General features: G+C 41.6%; 1 protein-coding gene across 1 annotated transcript in view; it reads right to left on the reverse strand.

Annotated features, from left to right (window-relative positions):
- ANKRD31 (ankyrin repeat domain 31) overlaps window positions 1-20,771 on the reverse strand; it is a 120,427-nt gene that overhangs the window by 49,704 nt on the left and 49,952 nt on the right. The window contains 4 exon segments of the mRNA XM_054031607.1: window positions 666-857; window positions 9,838-10,098; window positions 10,792-12,349; window positions 12,974-13,035. Of these exon segments, the coding sequence (XP_053887582.1) occupies window positions 666-857; window positions 9,838-10,098; window positions 10,792-12,349; window positions 12,974-13,035 (2,073 nt within the window).

Below are 20,771 nucleotides of genomic sequence, written 5' to 3' on the forward strand. Positions count from 1 at the left end.
TATAGTTCACTGTGCAGCGCAAGACGGTATAATTTTGGGTTTATACTCCAGCGGGGGGGTGCATGCCTGGGGCTGGGGGTAATCTTGGCTGTAGCCTCTCTACCATTGGTTCATGCAGTGGCTGGTCAGCAAGCCTGCATGTAACTGCAGCTCGGTGTTACCTCTTTGAATACTAGTGGAAGTGTAGGACCGGGAGTGGGTCTGCAGCCTGTCACAGCAGCACAGTGTGAGAGGGAGCCCAGGCTGGTGAATCAGAGGGTTCAGTGGCACCCCAGTTCCAGATGGCACCCTGGGGGGTACCCACCGCAGATGTCACCACACTACGTGATGTGTGTGTATATGCATCCACACACACATTCATACAAGTGTGTATATAAATATATATACACAATTGTCTGATGCGCTGGTCAATATACTGCATATTATCGCCAAAAGATTCATATGTATCATTTGAAAGACTGCAAATACAAATTCAAAGATAACAATGGTATAACAAAGTAATCCTTGTTACTAACCTTGTTCGATAAACTAGGTACCAATACGTTATTTTCTAAAACATCTTGGTTACATTCTTTCAAGAGTTTAAAAAAAAGTTGAGTTTCTTAATTGCCATCAAACTGAAACACTAGAGGATCACCAAAGAAGTAATTTTAAAACATCCAAACCTGCATTATCCTTTAGATTTACACATATTCCAGATGCTATAAGAGTTTTCACTAAAGCTAAATCTCCTTTCTTAGCAGCCAGGTGCAGGCGACTTTCCCCTTTGGCATTTCTCTTTTTTATCCCGGCTCTTATAATATCAGTAGGCTGAGCAGATACAGCTGCTATCTCTTCTTTGCTTGATAGTGAAAATTCTAAAGATATATTGAACACCAAAATTTCTCATTAGAAAACTGGGACAAGCTTCTGATCTCACTTCAAACAGCATAACTCTATGCAACTCCATTGTTTTAATTATTATTATTACTTGACAGCACCAAAAATATAATACAGATCAAGTACACATGGATTGTGGCCCAAAGAGTTTACAATCCACTACCAGAAAACTTACAATAAGGGTGCAACAGGGTAAAGTTGGAGGGAGAAGATTACATGATTATTCAGCACAACTACGTGGTATAGCAACAAGAAGGTTAACACATTTCTCCATAGACTCCTTCTCAGTTACTAGGAGTGACTTCAGGAGATATTACTACTTGCTGGGACTTCATCTCCTCTAGGCAGAAATGGGAGGAAGCTGCATAGGGTTAGGTACTGTGGAAGCAGAGAAAGAACTGACAGGAAGGGGATTGCAATGCATGACAGTTTGTTAGCAAGAGTCAGGCTAACTGTAACCCTAATAACGAGATTTGTAGAAGCGAGGAATGTGTGAGGCGAGTGGAAAAGAACTGTGTGAGAAGTTGTTGCGACCTTATGTAGATAATATGGAATGTAGACTAAGAGTCTACATTAGTGAGCAAAACAAGATATCACAATGACCTATGTATAAACAAAATGCAGCTGTTGCTCATTATTGTCTGTAACAAAAGGTATAAATGCTTGTTGTAATTGTTTAGCTGTTGAGGGACCTGTTTAGCTCTCTCCCTCTATGCAATTGATAGAGAGCTAAATAAAGTATCTGACTTGCTGTACCCAAACAAAAAGTGAGAACTCTGTTATTCTCCGACAGTACCGAGAGAAGGAGCAACTGACAATTTCTCCAGATAACACTGTGTGACAGTCTATGCTATTATGTTCACCACTTTTACAAGACTATGATACATTTTGTACAAAGTATGCCTTGTGAGGTATCATTTGAAAACTCATAATCTGCTGAACATTGTCCTGGTAAAATATGTGTATCAACATTGTATGTAAAGTTTTAATTTTCTACTGTATAAAATTGCTGTAACATGTTTCAGAGTTAGATAGGCAGGCCCAAACCAGTTCTTCAGAGACAAAGACACAGTAACACTCCCAGCCAGGTATCAGCATAATCAATTGGACAATCACCTACTTATACGACCATTCCTTGGCAGGAAGAAGGGTATGAGCCAGGACTTTACATACTGGCAAAGACACAGTTGGGCGGGGGGTTCTGTGTAAACAGATTGCCTGTCGCCTGTACTCCAGCTGGAGATAATCATCAAAAAGGGAAGAACTAAGGGTGTAAGAATGGAGGACACACACAACACAAATTACCTTTCTCATCCCCATCTCTCCTCATGACTGCTACAATGCTCGAAAGACAAAGAAAGCATCATTGAACTGGGGGAGAGGTGGTCCTGGCTGGAAGGCTTTTCAGCCAATACAGACTGCTATAAACATATGGCGAGACAAAACCTTTTTGCTTTTAAGTTCACTTGGCTAGTTAAATTAGATATTAGCTTGCGTTTTACTCTTCTATTTCTTTTATAACCTTTTATGCATCATTACTTGTAATCACTTAAAATCTATCTTTCTATAGTTAATAGACTTATTTTATTGTTGTATCTTAACCAGTGTATTTGGATTAAAGTGTGAGGGGAAACTCCATTTGAGATAAGAAGGTTGGTGCATATAATTTTCCACTGACAAAATTAGATACTTTATAGAGTAGTGTACTGAGCAGTACAAGTCGCACATTTCTGGGGGACAAAGTTGGGATTAGGAATCTGCTGATATTCTTCTGCAGTGTAATTTATGAGGGACTAACTAGTAGCACTCAATACTGTGCAGCTGGGAGCAAGTTACATGCTGGAGTCTGTGTGTTAACTGTCCAGGAGTGGCTGTTCACCAGTAAAACAGTGTAAAAGGCATCCCAGGGAGAACTGAGGAGATACAATTATTCAGCAGTCCAGATTGTACCTTGGGGAATGTCACACTTTGCTGTCAGACAATGAAACCAGGCATAGGTATGTCACCAAAACTAAAGCCATCTGCTTGAAAATTCTCATATATGGTCCTTGATCAAAGGATTTCATATTCTGTAAAGTATTAGGGTAACTGGAAGAAACAGTTGTGAGAAATATTTGTGAGCTCAGGGGGAGGGATAGCTCAGTGGTTTGAGCACTGGCCTGCTAAACCCAAGGTTATGAGTTCAATCCTTGAGGGGGCCACTTAGGGATTTCGGGCAAAATCAGTACTTGATCCTGCTAGTGAAGGCAGGGGGCTGGACTCAACGACCTTTCAAGGTCCCTTCTAGTTCTAGGAGATAGGATATCTCCATTAATTAATTAGAGGTGTTAAATGTTTTTCACTATTGTAGAATGGTTGAAACACCATGGGCTAAATTTTGCTCTCTTGTAAAGTTGTATAAATTTGAAATAACTCCACTGTTTTTATTGGTGCTAATCCAGATCTGCCTCATTGTAACTGAGCAGAATGTGCCCATTTATCATGTTCCTGAATTTTTCAAATACAGTTTTCAAAAATATGTATTATGCCCTGGGTTTGTATGATCAGAAAAGCATCTTTTTAAACAGGTTAGAGTACACTGTAAATGTAAATTTATAATAATTTCCTTGACTTTAGTGAAGCTATTTCAGATTTACAGTGGTGTAACTGAAAGCAAAATTTGACACATTGTCTTTACGTGCTACCTATAAGATGCTGTATAGACAGATTTCACTTTGTGCAAATTATATTATACCTTTCATACTATGTATAGTGATGGAGAAAACACATTCCATTTGAATAGGATGTAAAACCTATATTATAGAATCATAGGACTGGAAGGGACCTCGAGAGGTGATATGGTCCAGTCCCCTTCACTCATGGTAGGTCTAAGTATTATCTAGACCATTCCTGACAGGTGTTTGTCTAACCTGCTCTTAAAAATCTCCAATGATGGAGATTCCACAACCTCCCTAGGCAATTTATTCCAGTGCTTAACCAGCCTGACTGTTAGGAAGTTTTTCCTAATATTCAACCTAAACCGCTCCTCCAAGTTCTCTCCAGAAAATCAGCTTTGCCCATCTGAGATGCCAAAATTAGATGTCAATCACAGTAGATTGTGAAGAGGTTCAAACTATGGCAATATTTACTCTGCTGGGCTCCTTGAGTTTGGCTCCCTCTACATGGGGTCCGACTAGACCCATGGGCTCTGCTGATCCCTTCAATTTTTGCTTCTCCTCAGTAAATCCTCAGTTCCCTGCATTCCTAGAGATAGCCTCCTTGATACAGGAAAAAAAAAAAGTGGTGGTATTCTCTTAAGTGCCACTTGCTCATGGTGCCAAAATGAGCTGTAGCTCACAGCAAATTAGCAATACTGACATTTAAATGATCATTACTGAGTATCTGAGTTAACACCCCTTAGAGACGGATAGGGGCAATACCCAAATCTCTCTGCGCTATTGTTTCTCGCTCTTTGCAAACTCAGGTACATATCATTGCATCAGCTGCACTTGATTCACATTATCTTTGCAGCCTTAAAGGCTGGGGAATTACTTTTTCAAAATGAAAGCTGAGATTCTGGAGCACACAATGGCAGCTTGTATCATCATGTACCCCTTCAACTCAATCCTTTTTTTCTGTGAGATAATGTACTGAATTTTAGCCTAAAAGCTTCTGGCTCTGAAATCCCAAATCAATCATCTGTTCTCCAGTTCCTGCTTCTTCCTTAAGCTCCTGGGACTGGAGGATGTCCAAGGGAGTCTTTAGAGAGGTAGACAAAAAAAAAAAAAAAAAAAAAACCAACAACATCCCATTAAGCTAATGACTATTAGCAACTGGCTGCAAATGAACTCAAATAATAGCAAAGTTTTCCAGTGAAGTTGTCATGCACAACAGTCTTCTTTATGTCTGCTAAAAAATATTTGCAGCAGCACAATGAGGAACTGCTAGATTACTCTAAGAACAATGGTTCTCTCTGGAGTGCATCCTCAGGTGGGTTGTGAGTGGGAAAGGACAGGAACTTGGCAAATACAGCATCCAATTTGTTGGATGATTTTTTGTTTGTTTGTTTTTATGTACATTTTTGTGTGTGTGACTCAGTATTAAAATCCTATCAAACATAAAAAGCAGATTTAAAAATCAAAAATGCAACTGGGTGGTATCCACGCTTTAAACAAATATTCAAAACCTCAGCACTGACCTGTTAACTGTTTAGTGAGAAACGTGTGACTCTTGTGACAGACCAAACTGTAGGAAGAGAGTTTAGCAATTTTCACTTAGTTCTATGTAAGACAAAAAGGAATGGGTAGGGCCTAATGAGTGATGTACTGTAGATGGGTGAAGCGGATACTCATATTGACCACTGCATATATGACAATGTAGGAACCAAAGGTTTCTTTTCAGGAACAGAAAGGGTCAGAAAGTCCACTGGGGTGTGGAAGAGATAAGGTAAGGAATAAAACAGCCATCCATGATGGATAACAAAAAGTTGATGAATGAGGAAGAAGAGCAAGCCAAGAAGCATCACCCATGTATGTTCATCCTTTTAGTGGTTCCCAATCCACTTCTGCTCACAGCTGGAAGCCACATGGTCCCAGTTTTCAGTGCCTTCAGCTACACCAGTGATGGCATCTCCTTCCATGATTCATCAAAACAGCTGCTTTCTATGGGCCCATGCAGCTCACAAAATACTGGATGAATAAAATGTTTTCTGGAGACAGTATTCTCAACTGGGGATGGAGGCAGGGATGGGGGGCAGGAGGAGAAAGAGTTGAGCTGTGAAATGATCTTCCAGAGGAGATTACAATGAAAAATACATGGTTTTGATAAAAGTTTTCCCACTACAACTGGAAATACAGAATGGGTGAACAAAATAATATGCATACAAGTATATACATGTAACTCGCCTGCCTGTAAGAGTTGGCAGCAACAAGGGCCGGGTTCAGTATCTAGGGGTTCTGTTTCAATAACAGACTGCAAAACCGGCTCAAGCCCCCACCCAGTGACCTGGGACAATTACATAGCACCCCCCCTTGGGCGCCTCTATGAGGCAATACTTCCCCTCTCGCAAGCACCGAGTCTGAGTGTAGCAAAAGCCTTTTAATAAAGGAGGGAAAACAATACAGCATTATGTTGGGGAAACACCACAAACAGGATTCATAACATAAATCATGAGCAAAAGACCCACCCCCAAGTAAGTTTGGCAGTGTCCTTTTCCCCTCAGGGTCTTAAGTCCAGCAACCCAACAGTCACCCCACCCACAGTTTCTGACCTTGGTCAATGCAGCCCCCAGAGTTCAGAAGTTCCTCTGCAGAGTTTACCTCCCAGCCTGGGTGGAAGTGGGGGGAGATATGCTCCCCCCACTCTCACATGTGCCACTGCTTGGGTTGATTGCCACACCTCTCCATGGGGTTCTGCCACAGTCTTTACTTCTAGCTGCGTCTCTACGCCAGCCACCCTGCCATCCGCTCCATTCGCCATGCCACAGCTCTCCACTATCCACTCCTCTCCACTAGCCGTCCTGCTAGCCCCCCGCTCCACTTAACACAGCTCTCAGCAAGCTCAGCTCTTTAGTGACTTCAGCTCTCGGTGATTTTAGCTGGTAGAAGGGGAGCCTCAGTGCCAGTGCACCGCTAGCCTAAAGTAGGTCTAATGCTTAGACCCAGGTATCAATGATTTCAGCTCTGTAGTATGTAACAAAACTCCAAATGGAGTCAAAATTAGCTGTTATTGCACACTGGAAAGAGGCAGAATAAAAGTGGTGTTTAGGGCCCTCAGAAGGGACCCACACTACCAGGCACAAACTCCTGCTCCCTCAATCCACTGGAGTTTGGAACCCATGTCCCTTGCCTAGTGAGTGCTATATAGGTGAGGGCAAGTCCCTCTGTCATAAAATGCCAAGTACAGTTCTACTGTCCTTGATTCACATAACCAGGATAACAACTCTTTATTACTCCTGCCCCAATAACTAGGGATCCCACAGCAGCCAAAGTGACCATTTGGGCAAGCAGTCCATCATGCTGGGCAGGGTGGGTGTGCCCATGCAAACAAGATCAGCCCCGGAAGTCCTTTTCCACAGCTCACCACCAGATGTCAGGGGAGAGCTCATTCTCACTTTGCTTACATCCACATACATATCTCATTATACAGATCAAACAGGAGTGGCAAATAGGGGTTTTGGAAGGAGTTTGGTGAAGGTAGTGTGAGAAGCTTTCTTTCTAGGTACAGTTCTACATTCATTACAGTGATGGCCAGTGATAGAACAGTTACCGTGAACTGCAGTGGATATGCCATGTCTTCTTTCCTGCCTGAAGACAGAAGGGACTTCCTGTGTATAAAGAGCAAGTTTATGGCTGTGATGAAAGAAAAGATTAATGGTTTGAAGAACAAGTACTGACACTGCAGAGCATCAGAGAAGCTGAGGAGTACTTGGGGAACCAGATTCAGGAAGCATCACTATCCCAGATTCAAGAAAGAAAGGAACTGGTGATCAAGGAATCAGTGAGAGTGGAAATCAGAAAGGAGGATTGGCAGTTTGTAACCACCAGAGTCAAGAGGACCAGGCAGCATTCTACACAGCTGGAGGTGGATGAGGAGGAGTAGGCTGTGACCACCAGAGAGAAGAGGACATAGTATACGCATACAGCTGTTATCATGTTCTCAGCCTAAAAGCGGCAGAACACCTCTGTGGCTATCCAGGGGGTCAAATGGAATGGAGAGCTGAAAAGGACAAAACTGCTCTCAGCCCAACCTGCAAGACCATCAAGTGTGCCCACAAAGAGATCTTCAACCATCCAAAGAAGACAGATGAATCCTTGTCCGAGATTCTATGCTAGATCTGTGCTAGCTCAGCTGGCATGCAGTGTCTTTACTCTACATGCCACTGTAAATGTAGACCAGGGGTCGGCAACCTACGACATGAGTGCCAAAGGTGGCACGCGAGCCGATTTTTGATGGCACGCGGGGCAAGCTGAGCCGCTCAGCCCGCCACTGCCCTGGGGTTCCCGCTGCTGGCCCCTTGCCAGCTGGGGTCCCACTCAGCACCCGCTGCTGGCCTGGGTGAAGGAACCCCAGGCTGGCAGCGGGCGCTGAGTGGGACCGGCGGCGGGACAAGACCCCGGCTGGCAGGAGCCGGCGGCTGAAACCCCAGAGCGGGGCGGGCTGAGCAGCTCAACCTGCCGCCGCTCTGGGGTTCCCGCTGCTGGCCCCTTGCCAGCTGGGGACCCGCCGACGGCCCCACTCAGCGCCCACTGCCGGCCAGGGGTTCCTTCACCCAGGCTGGCAGCGGGCTGAGACCCCAGCTGGCAGGAGCCGGTGGTGGAAAGCCTGCCGCCGCTCTTGGGTTTCGACTGCCAGCTCCTGCCAGCTGGGGTCACAGCCCGCTGCCAGTCTGGGGTTCCTTTCCCCAGGCCAGCAGCAGGTGCTGTGTAGGACCAGTGGCAGGACCCTGGCTGGCAAGGGGCCAGCAGCCGGTACCCCAGAGTGGCGGCGGGCTGAGCAGCTCCCATAGACATTCATCAGTTGTCAGCAAGAAATTGCATTTTAAAAGTATGCGATAAAACCTCTTACAACTGGATTACTTCCAACGGGATTATTTTTCTAGAGGAGACTAACTCCTTCTACAGGTGTTATGCCCTGAACAAAAGACTCTGACCTGATTTATGCCGATGTAAATCAGGAGTCACTCCAATGTAGTCACACCAGCTGGAGAATTGGAATTAGGACTAGCGAACACAGAAGAAGGGATGTTTCCCAAAAAAAGAGAGAAAGAAAAATAACAAAACACAAGACCAGGCACCATCTTGAGGGAGAAGTCAGCACAAATGAGTTCATAAAATGCAAAGCAAATGAGTTGTATAAACTAACAGTGTGGTAGGAGAGAGTTTCACTTAGAGAGAACCTATCATAAATCTCAACACTCAGTTTTGCGGCGCCATTTAAGAAAATATTTTTCATATCCTACTACCTGCTGCTCTCTTTTCCACATGGATAGGTGTTTGTACGTACAGCAGCTTTGCAGAATTCTACTCTTCTAGGGCAAGTAGGTTTTTTAAATGTCAGATATATCCTTAGTTATTTTTTGTCAAACTTTATAATAAGGCTAAGTATTACAATGCAGTTACATAGCAATTACAATAAGGTTTTGCTTTTCAGTATGCATTACTACTGATTCATATGATCAGAAGCTGACTAGATGCTTGATTTACTTCATACCATCCCATTGGTGTTCTTAATACATATTCTGCTGGAAGTCAAGCATGGAAAATACAATGTACTAACACTGTGACTTTTCTCAATGCAGTTTATAATTACATTGTAATTACATTGTGTTTTTTGCTATGTAATTACAGTTAGCTTTTAAGGTTTGATCATTTTATCCATTATCCTGAGAAAAGGTGGGCAACAAGTGTGTTGCTTGGGCTGCTAAGTTTAATGACAGCTCAGTCTTGCCAGGCTGCTGAGATTGCATACAAGACAGAGAATGACAGCTTGGAGTAGAGTATCATAAGGTTCTATTGCCCTGCATTGAGGATGTTTTAGGGACAGACCTTCTAAAAAACGTTAAAATGTATTACCGGCATGTGAAGCCTTAAATTAGAGTGTATACATGAAGACTCGGCACACCACTGCTGAAAGGTTGCCGACCCCTGATGTAGACAAACCCTTTAAGTCAGCTCTTTTCCCTGTAAAGAAGTAAGTACCAACATAGTGAAAAAGTGCTTGAAACTTTGTTCATTCTTGTAGCTTTGTCAGTAATAATATTTATCGTTTAAGTGCTTATTCTCCAATAGCTACATAATAACTATCAATACATTTAGAAGCCCTGGCAGTGGTTCACACACTTGGCATTTGTTGGACAGGATATATGCTTCAAGCACTATGCTTATTTTTCTAAATCACTTATTATAAATTACCAAAAGTCTCCTTCTTATAAATCTTGAAAAATAAACGTATCTTTATAAAATATTATTAACAACTCACCTGATTTCTCATACATTTCCTGTTCTGCTGCTTGACTGAATTGTGATAGATTAGGTGAATTACTGTTATTGGCACATAAATCTGTATTTTGGCTAGTCTCCTGAAGGTCTTGTCTTATTCTTTTAGTTTGGATTGTTTCTGTTTCAAGTAATTGTAACATTATAGGAGTATTATTCTTTGCAGTTCCTTCTGCTTCACTTTTCTCAATGCAACATCTTCCAGTGCTTTGCTCTCCACTTCTCTCAGCAGTCATTCCCTCATCTGTTTGTTGAACAAAAGGACTTAAAATATCTGTGCCACGACTCTCATGACTTTCAGAAACATTAGCTCTATTAACTGATTGATGAAAATTAATGTCAAAGTGTTTATGTAGCATAGGCGAAGTACTTCTATGATATAATTATCTAAACCTTTGGAAATATTTTTGCATTATGAACATTTTGTTCACCATTCACTATACAATGAAAATTGTAAACACTGAATAAATAAGGATTCAAAAATTGTTCTGTGAAAATGTGGTGTTTTAGTCTGGTTTCTCTTTAAAGAAAAATTCGGTAACAAAGAGTGCTTAAGAATTTCTTCATTTTCATTATTTTAGTCAATATCAATATTATAGGTTTCAGAGTAGCAGCCCTGTTAGTCTGTATCCGCAAAAAGAACAGGAGTACTTGTTAGTCTCTAAGGTGCCACAAGTATTCCTGTTCTTTTTATCAATATTATAGTTATATTTTGAAAGTAACAAAATAACTACCAGGGGCTCGGCTGCAAAAAATGGCCAATCAATTAATTTTGCATAACTGGCAATATTTCTGGAATGCAATTCATGCATTTGCCATTTGTGTTTGCTACTGTATATGCTGCACATATTGTGCTGCTCTAAAAGATCTATTACAAACTACAACATGCCTACAGAGAATTCCTAAAATTATTTTAAAAATAAATAAAACTTTTCACCTGATTTTTGGGAAGTTTCCTGCTCTGTTTCTTGGGTCAGCTGAGATGGATGAAGTAAATTCTTGTTCATACAACTAGTGGAATACAAATCTGTGTCTAAGCTAATTTCCTGAATGTCCTGTCCCTTTCTTTTCACTTGAAATGCTTCTTTTTCATGTAACTGTAAAGCTGTAGATGTGTTAATATCTGAATTCATTTCATCTTCAATTTTCTCAGTGCAACATCTTCCAGTGCTTCCTTCTGTGCTTAGCATCATCCTCATTCCCTCATCTGTTTGATGGGCAAAAGGTCTTAGCACACTGATGCTAAAATTCTCAGGACTTTCAGAATCACTAGCTCTATTAACAGCTGCTGAAAATTCATGCAATGAAAGCGTTTCTGTACTTGTTTGAAGTGTTTGTACAGTACAGTTATCTACATCTTTAGAGACATTTTTATAAATGTTTTGATTCTCATTGTCAATATACTGTTCAGGTAGGACTGTATAGCCTGAATCAGTGAGCTTTACAGTTCCCTGTGGTGAAAATGTAGTTAGGCTTTCTGATTCTAGCCGGTTTCCCTGTAAAGAAATACCTCCGAAAAGAGGTAAAGAGTGTTTTAAACTTTGTTCCTCCTCAATAATTCTATCGATATCAAAGTTAATTTGATCTTTGGAGTTTTCAGAATAAAGAAACTGGTCTGATGGTCTATTATTCTCATTGTAAATGATGTTTTCTTCAACAAAGTGGATACTACTTATTCTCTTAGCTGCGTTCAGACTCTTGTCACCCATGCTACCATCTTTATTGTGGTTAAAACAATGGCGTTCATTATCCTGATTCATAGAACATTGCTCTGTAGTCACAAGAGGCACACTGATTTCTTCACACAAAGGAAGTACTGAGTGAGAATCAAGTTCTGTTAACTCAGCATTCTCAGACTGCTCTGTAGATGCTTTCACTACAGGAATTGAGGATTCAGTGCACAGTAAACCAGTTACCTGGTCTGTCACTATTATTGAAGGTTTGTTGTTGTTTCCACAAGTTTTCTCCTTTTCTTCTGAAACTGGAGTATCACTATTATAGAAGTCATGTTCTTTTTGCATTTCTGTCTGTTTGGGTATGCTGGGCTTTCCCCCTACTTCACAAATATTATCTGAACTATAATTATGATGTACAGAGGACCTAGTTATTCTTTTTGAGAAAGAAATATTAACTGTGAACCCAATGTTGTTATGTCCAATATGAGGGTCATATGTTTTGTGGCTTCTGCTTCTTGTTTTGTCTCTAGATGTATCTGAAGGAGGCACAATTGTCCTGTACTCACTGACATTCTCAATAGATACAATCTTTTCTACAGTCCCTGCTGATTTCTTTCTCTGTGTTGGAACCAGTTTTGTATCTTTTGAGTTTTTTTCATTCAACAATCTATGATCCTCAAATACTCTGGAGATGGAACCTTTGGCATTTCTTATTGAATTTTCTTTGCTACTTTGTTCAAAGTTGATAAATCCTTGCTTTGATATATTATTATTACCAACATCTGAATTGTGAACTGTGCTATCTGAATGTACTTCCAACTACAAAAACAAAACATGATTAATTAAATTTTCTGGTAGATTGCTTTGTAATATTTCATTCTAGATTGCTGCTTCAACTGTATAGTCAATGCTACAAGTCACAAAATATGGTAGAACTCAACTGGACTTGTCTTAGAGATTATTTCACATCTGGTGATCTGCTTGGAGCAGAAACACAACAAAAACTAAACTAAATGTTGAAAGCATCAATGACACTATCAAAAATATGTTTTCCAAATAAAGGGTCTATTTTTGTGTTTATGATACTCTGTTTTGTGAATGCTTATCATCAATAAAATATAAAACAGTGTTTTAGGATGTAAGTTAAACATAGAAAAAATGAAAACACTTATATTCCAATACAGTATTTCTGAGAATGATAGTCTCTACCAAGGTAAATTACACAGATATTTACCACAACACATAAAATTATAGCAAGTAAGAAAAAAGGTCTTTCCACGCCTCATCATATGCTAAAGATTAGTTATGAAATGTTTAGTATGTACTGTTTCTGAAGAGCATTTCAGAAATGCTCTACCTTTCTATTATACTTTATTGTAGAATAGCAGATGCATGACTGTTCACCACCAAATGACAATGATTGTTCCTTAAAAAAAAAGTTACCTGGTGCTGGTTTGTGTCATTTATTCTTTGAGCATTTAATGTACTTTCTACATCCTTTTTAGCTGAAAGGAAAACGAGAGATTGAAAGGATCAATATCAAAAGAAAATTACAATTCTCTGCTTTACAGGCACAGCATCCTATACTCAGAGTCTAGCTCGTCATGAAACCTAACAGCCATTTGCTATCTGGAAATAACAAAGAAAACATAAGGATAAAAAAAGTTAGACATTAAAATCATGAGCTCAGATCTCCAGTTGCACCAGAAGTCTGCTTGATACAGTTGAGGAGGAGAAGGAGTAAATGTGGCTTTAAGCGTCCTGATTCCTGAGTTGGTTGACCCTTTAGAGGACATTCTGAAGCCAGTGATAGCTGGTTCACAAGTTGCTCAAGTCATGCCCCTTCTACCCCCAGCATGCTTTGTACACTGGGCAGAGGAAGGAAACAGGATGGTTTAAAAGGCAACTCATCAGCTCTACACCTGCCAGGGATTGCCCCCGAATCAGTTTAGTTGCTGGCTGGTTGTTTAAATTAGCTTTCTGGCCACCCCTTTGTGTTGCCAGAGTGGCATAAGTGGGCTGGAATAGGGGCCAGGATCTGGCTCTAGATATTTATGTAAATAAATCAGGCACTAAAATCATAGCATATAACCATTGTGATCTTACATTCCAGTATTTATAGCTTTATCAACAGTTAAAAACAGTCCTTCAAGAGCTGGGAGCTTTCTCCTAAGGCATATGTAAAGTTAATCAGGAGAGGAATAAAAGACACACATTCACCTTCTATCGGTTACTAATTAGTCATACAACAGGACAGAAAAATGTAAGGAATGAATTCTTTATACAGAAAAACATGGAGATTGTAAAAATTCTCATATGTTCAAAAAATTTGAAATTCAAATCACATAACAGTGACTACTGATTGGCTATGAAACTGGTTCAATAAAGTTCAAGTAACTGAAGAATTTTCATGGTGACAACCATGTCTCCATGGCCCACAAGCATCATGAAACTTTGCACTAAGATATCCTACACTGAAACTCAATACCTGACAGACACAGAATGAGAGGTTACTCACCTTGTGCAGTAACTGGAGTTCTTTGAGATGGGTGTCCCTAGGGGTGCTCCACTTCAGGTGTGGTTGCACTCCATGAGTCTTAGAGCTGAGATTTTCTGTAGTAGCACCTGTTCAGCCCACGCATGTGCTCCAGATATCCTCATGCCCTGTACCAAGGATATATAGAGTTGCATGGGCAAAATGGCCTGAGTTCCTTCTCTACCATGAAGTCCTATAAGACAGAACTCCAAAGCAGAGGGGAAGGAGGGTGGGTAGTAGAGCACCTGTAGGGACATACATCTCCAAGAATTCCAGTTACTGCATGTGACAGAATACACCCCTGTATTCACACCCTACACCCTACTGTAATAATCTTTGTATAAAGTACAAAGCTGCCTTGTAAGGTATCATTTGAAAACTCATAATTTGCTGGTCAGTATTGTCCTAGTAAAATATGTGTGGTAACATTGTATGTGAAATTATAAGATTCCCCTGGATGGTGTTATTAACACATGTTCCAAACCCCACAGCTCTGCTCAACAGATGGTCTGTCCTAAACAAAGAAATGTGTGCTCTGCTTAATTTGCATTTAAGCAGTAAACAGAGTCATCAAGCAGGAAGGAAAGACAAAGGAAGTTCAAAAAGGTGGAAAAAACAGCAGGGAACATCCTTCCACATAGATTCTTTGTCTCCTAGTGTCCAGCTGGAAATGTTTTTCAAGAGGGGGACTGAAACTATAAAAAGGAGGGACTAACATCCCAAGACATCCCTTTCTCTTTCTCCCTGCCCATTACATTCATTACACATGAAGAGAAAAAGGAAGCAGATGTTGGACTCTGGGAGAGGGGTCCTGACCTGAAACTTTTGGCAGTAATCTGGTGAAGCATATGGTAACAAACTTTGCTTGAATCTAGTATAGTTTGTTAGGTTAGACATTAGTAAACATCTTATCTTTATTTTTCTTGTAACCATTTCTGACTTTTATGCCTCATTACTTGTATTCACTTAAAATCTCTCTTTGTAGTTAATAAACTTGTTTTACTGTTTTATCTAACCCAGTGTATTTAAATTGAAGGGTCTGAATAACTATTTGAGATAATAAACTGGCATATTATTCCCTTAAAGGAATAATGGATTTAAATTTTTTGTACTGTCTGAGAGAGATTGGGCAGTACAGAACATGTATTTCTGTGTTCGGTCACCCTGAAGTATAACCAAGGCTGGTGAGAGACAGAATGTAACCCAAGTGTGGCTGGCAGGCTGCAGTTACACACAGACACTCAGGGTGTGACTTGCATGCCAGAAGGCTGTTTGTGAGTGGCCCAAGTGGGAGCTACTTCACTAAGGCACCCAAGGTTGCAGAGCAGGGGTAACACAGCCCCCCACTGGTCTGGACTGTACCCTGGTATGTCACATTGCACAAGCAAAGTAACCTCTCCTTCTTTGAGTAGCATCCCTATGGGTGCTCCACTTCAGGTGACTTTCAAGCAGTATCACCTTAAGGTGGAAGGGGCTTTGGAACTGGATCCAACACTGAAGAAAGGACTGCCATAGCAACAGCCGCATCTGATCTAGTGTCATTTATCAGCATGTAGTGTTTGGAAAAATTGTACACTGAAAATTTCAGTATTTGGAAAAAAAATTCACAGCCATGGAGACAGCTTGGGATATTGTTGAATGGGTCATTACTCTTGAAGGGGGCTAAATATTAGCAGTTTGGTGATGAACAAGAATATAACTGGAAACCCACTTTGAAAGTCTTCGAGTGGAAAATGAAGATCCTTTGGATCTGTCTGCAACTGAAGTAAACAGTGTGGGAGAGTTTCTGAATGGTTTAGTTCTGTCCAAATAAAAGGTTAAAGCCCTTCTAATGTCCAAGGTATGGAGGGCAGCTTCCCCTCTAGGGTGGTGAGGCTTTGAAAAGCACACAGGAAGGTGGATAGCTTGATTAATGTGGAAATTGGAGGATATTTTAAATATGAACTTGGGATGCTGGCACAGCAATATCTTTTTATCCTTGAAAAAAACCATGAAGGGAGGACTACCCATTTATCTTCCTAGTTCTCCAATCCTATGGGTAGAAATGATAGCTACTAAGAATGCTATTTTCTCAGATAAATATAGCAGACAACAGTTAGCTAATGGCTCAAATGGAGGTTTCATAAGACTAAAAAGGACAAAATTCAAACCCCATAGTCTAATTTCTGGGAAAAGATTACCCAATCCCTTGATGAATCTTCTTGTCATGGGATGAGCAAAGACTGTAAATCCTTGCACAGGGGAATGAAAGGCTGTAACAATCACCTAATGAACTCTGACAGAACTCTCAGAAAGACCTGACTTCTTTAAATCCAACAGGTAATCAAGAACCCCAGAGAGGGAAGTATGAACAAGTGAAAACTGATCCTGGGTACACCAATGGTGAAATCTTTTCCATTTCTGAAGGTAAGTATTTCTAGTAGAGTTCTTTCTGCTTTTAATAGGATCTGTTTTACCTCTGCTGAACTGGAAACCTCTATGCCCAAGTGAAAGGGATAATGGACTTTTCACCCACGCCTCATGAAACGCTTGGGGGACAGTGATTCTGCACCAGGTGATGCTGGCTGGCTGTCCACCAGGATCTTCAGAGGAACTCTACCCTCCTGCTTCTGTTCCTGCAGTTCAACCAGACGCCTCAACATGTCTGCTTGGTCCCTCATAATCCGAAGCCTCTTATCCTGTGCTGCACGCTCTTGCTCATTGGAAACTTTCCTGCTCTCCATATCCATGTCTAACTTCTCAGACAGTGAAATCCTTCACACTCTCAGCTTTGTGTCAGCTGTCCCAGAGGTGTTCATTATCTCGGTGAACATGTCCTCACACGTTCCCTTTCTCCGCCTTCTAATCAGCGAAAGTTTTCTTTCTGGTGTTGATGACACGCTGAAGGACACATTATTAGTCATGGGAAAAAATAAAGGAGCCATTGTACATGAATAAAACGTTTCCATAGCAAGGCCATTTTCATAAAAAGAAACAATCCCTTATTACATTAGGTGCAGGCCATAACATAATCAGAATCTGTAACCGTTCACTGTGCTGTTTTGCTTCTCCAGCCATGGTGAGTAGGCCCCCCTGGGTCATGGGTGACCACACTTTTAATGAAGTTTATGGCAGGCTCATGCCAGGAGCAGAGGTAGCTAGGCGAACAATGGCCCTTCCCCATAGCATCACGGGAAGCTGTTTACGAACCGGGTGGGGAGGAACGTTTTCACTCCCAAATTGCGGAATCTCTCATGCGGGGCCCCAGTCCCCTATCAGTCACTTTAAACTACTTGCTGACTCATGCTGAGCACATAAAGGCACATTAGCGGCTGCATGGTTTAGCGATCCAGAATGGGGGGGGGGGTTGGTCTACATACCCTTTTTTTAGCTTGTAAGAGCACTTTTAATGAGAACTTCCCCCATTTCCCCGAGGCGACCCTATGTGATATCAGTCTCCTGAGGGTAACAGAGGTGGAAAGGAAGGAGATGCTGTATAGAACCGGTCCTTATGCTGCTATGTTATAACGCAATGATGCCAGTAGAATTAATTCAGGAGTTGCGTGGGAAAGTGTTCTACCACGGTGGAAGAAATAAGACTGTCCTGCCCAGAAACCTTCTGCAAAGGATTGCAGAGTATCTCCATGAAAGTTTCCTAGAGATATCTATGGAGGATTTCCGGGCTATCCCAGTCCACCTAAACAGTCTTTTCCGGGGGCCACTCTCTGCATAGCTGGAGTGGCCTCTTGTAAGCAGAGAACCACAGCACCTCGCTTTTTCTTCACAGTAAACATGCAATACCACTGAATGTGTGTGCTTGCTAAAATTTACCTGGACTTTGATTGTAATTGTATATTCAGCAGAAGTGCCTTCCCCGGCATCACGGTCGGCCACCGTGATGTCCTGCGACCCACAGGGCTCCAGGGTTAAAAATATTTCCTGGCTCTCGGGGAGAATGGATCCACCACTCGCCTGTCTCCCATTCTCCTCCTCCTCCTCCTCTTTCTCATCCACCATATCGTCCTCCTTGTTGTCCTTAGACTCACACACCTGTGAGGTGTCCACATTGCTTGTGGGGGTGCTGGTAGGGGCATCCTCGAGAATCGCACACAGCTCGTTGTAGAACCTGCATGTGTGGGGTTCAGCACCAGAATGACTCTTCACCTCCCTTGCCTTCTGGTACACTTGGCGAAGTCCTTTTATTTTCACACGGCCCTGTTGTGTGTCCCTTGTGTAGCCCTTCTCTCCCATTCCATGAGTGATCTTTGCACAGATGTCAGCGTTTCTTCTGCTGGATTAGAGCTCTGATTGCACAGACTCTTCTCCCCACATAGTGATGAGATCCACCACCTCCTGTGAAGACCAGGCTGGAGCGTGTTTGGGGCATGTAGTCTCCATGATCAGCTGTGATGATCAAACAGGAAATGAGAAATCAAAAATTCCTGGGGCTTTAGCAGGGGAGAGGCTGTTTTCTGTGCACCTAACTGCAGTGCAGCAGAGTTGAGAATGATCTCCAGAGTAGCCACAGATGAGCATTGTGGGACACCACCTGGAGGCCAATTAAGTCGAATTACACAACACTGCATCTGTACTACCTCACAGTCGACCCATGAAAATCGAATTAAGTGCTACGCCTCTCGCAGAGCTAGATTACAGAAGTCGACATTAGAGGCAACTTAGGTCAGCATAAAGGACCTGATAGAGTAGACACATACATTAACAGGTCAATGGGACACAATCATTCCGGGGTACAAAATATATCGGAAGGACAGGTCATGCGGGGGTGGGAGGGTAGCACTATATGTGAAAGAAAATGTAGAATCAAATGAAGTAAAAAATTTTAAGTGAATCCACATGTTTCATAGAATCTCTATGGATAGTAATTTCATGCTCTAATAAGAATATAACATTAGGGATCTATTATCGACCACCTGACCAGGACAGTGATAGTGACGATGAAATGCTAAGGAAAATCAGAGAGGCTATCAAAATTAAGAACTCAATAATAGTGGGGGATTTCAATTATCCCCATATTGACTGGGAACATGTCACCTCAGGACGAAATGCAGAGACAACATTTCTCGATACTTTAAATGACTGCTTCTTGGAGCAGCTGGTACAGGAACCCACAAGGGGAGAGACAACTCTCGATTTAGTCCTGAGTGGAGCACAGGAGCTGGTCCAAGAGGTAACTATAACAGGACTGCTTGGAAATAGTGACCATAATATAATAACATTTAACATCCCTATTAAACAGCCCAACACTGTGGCATTTAATTTCAGAAAGGGGAACTATGCAAAAATGAAGGGGTTAGTTAAACAGAAATTAAAAGGTACAGTGATTAAAGTGAAATCCCTGCAAGCTGCATGGATGCTTTTCAAAGACATCATAATAGAGGCCCAACTTAAATGTATACCCCAAATTAAAAAACATAGTAAAAGAACTAAAAAAGAGCCACCATGGCTTAACAACCATGTAAAAGAAGCAGTGAGAGATAAAAAGGCATCTTTTAAAAAGTGGAAGTCAAATCCTAGTGAGGTAAATAGAAAGGAGCATAAACAATGCCAAATTAAGTGTAAAAATGTAATAAGAAAAGCCAAAGAGGAGTTTAAAGAACGGCTAGCCAAAAACTCAAAAGATAATAACAAAATGTTTTTTAAGTACATCAGAAGCAGGAAGCCTGCTAAACAACCAGTGGGGCCCCTGGACGATGAAGATACAAAAAGAGCGCTTAAAGATGATAAAGTAATTGCAGAGAAACTAAATGGATTCTTTGCTTCAGTCTTCACGGCTGAGGATGTTAGGGAGATTCCCACACCTGAGCCAGCTTTTGTAGGTGACAAATCTGAGGAATTATCACAGATTGAGGTGTTCACTAGAGGAGATTTTGGAATTAATTGATAAACTTAACAGTAACAAGTCACCGGGACCAGAGGGCATTCACCCAAGAGTTCTGAAAGAACTCAAATGTGAATCTGCTCAACTCCGGAGTATGTTGCCTGCCTGAGGGAGCAGTCACTGAAGATGATCCTTTTCGTTCTTTAGAGATAGTAGTTTCCTCTGGTCTGAGGTGGTGCACATTGATAGCTCAAGTAGATGTAGCTTCAGCCATGAGGTCCTGTGATGGGGCAGATCCCACCCTCCAATGTTACAGCTGCTAAGGGCATATAGGGAGCACAACATACCAGGGTCTGGTTTCAAAAACTGCTTCTTTATTAACTTACAAAATGGCCACCCTGGAAGGCCACCAAGGCAAAACTCCCAACCCTGGAATACATGTTTAGGAACTATCTAAAATAATGGAAACAGCTTCAGAGCCTTGGCTGCCCAGGCCCTCTTAGATAGGAGAAGGGCTGTACTTTCTTCTTTTTCTCTTGGGCTTCCTGAAGGCCTGGGACTCCGTTTTTTGTGGGATGCAGAAGCACACTGACTCTTCAGTTTGGACTGCTTTGACTTCCCCTGTGAGGGGGCAGACATCCTCAACAGCTATGAGAAAGGAGCAGTGCCCACCTCCTCCCCAACAGGGGACTACAAATATATAGTCCAGGGGTTGGCAACCTTTCAGAAGTGGGGTGCCGAGTCTTCATTTATTCACTCTAATTTTAAGGTTTCATGTGCCAGTAATACATTTTAATGTTTTTAGAAGGTCTCTTTCTATAAGTCTACAATATATAACTAAACTATTGTTGTATGTAAAGTAAATAAAGTTTTTAAAATGTTAAAGA

This window comes from Malaclemys terrapin, chromosome 6 (genome assembly GCF_027887155.1).
Source record: "Malaclemys terrapin pileata isolate rMalTer1 chromosome 6, rMalTer1.hap1, whole genome shotgun sequence".
In the NCBI taxonomy this organism is placed as follows: domain Eukaryota; kingdom Metazoa; phylum Chordata; order Testudines; family Emydidae; genus Malaclemys; species Malaclemys terrapin.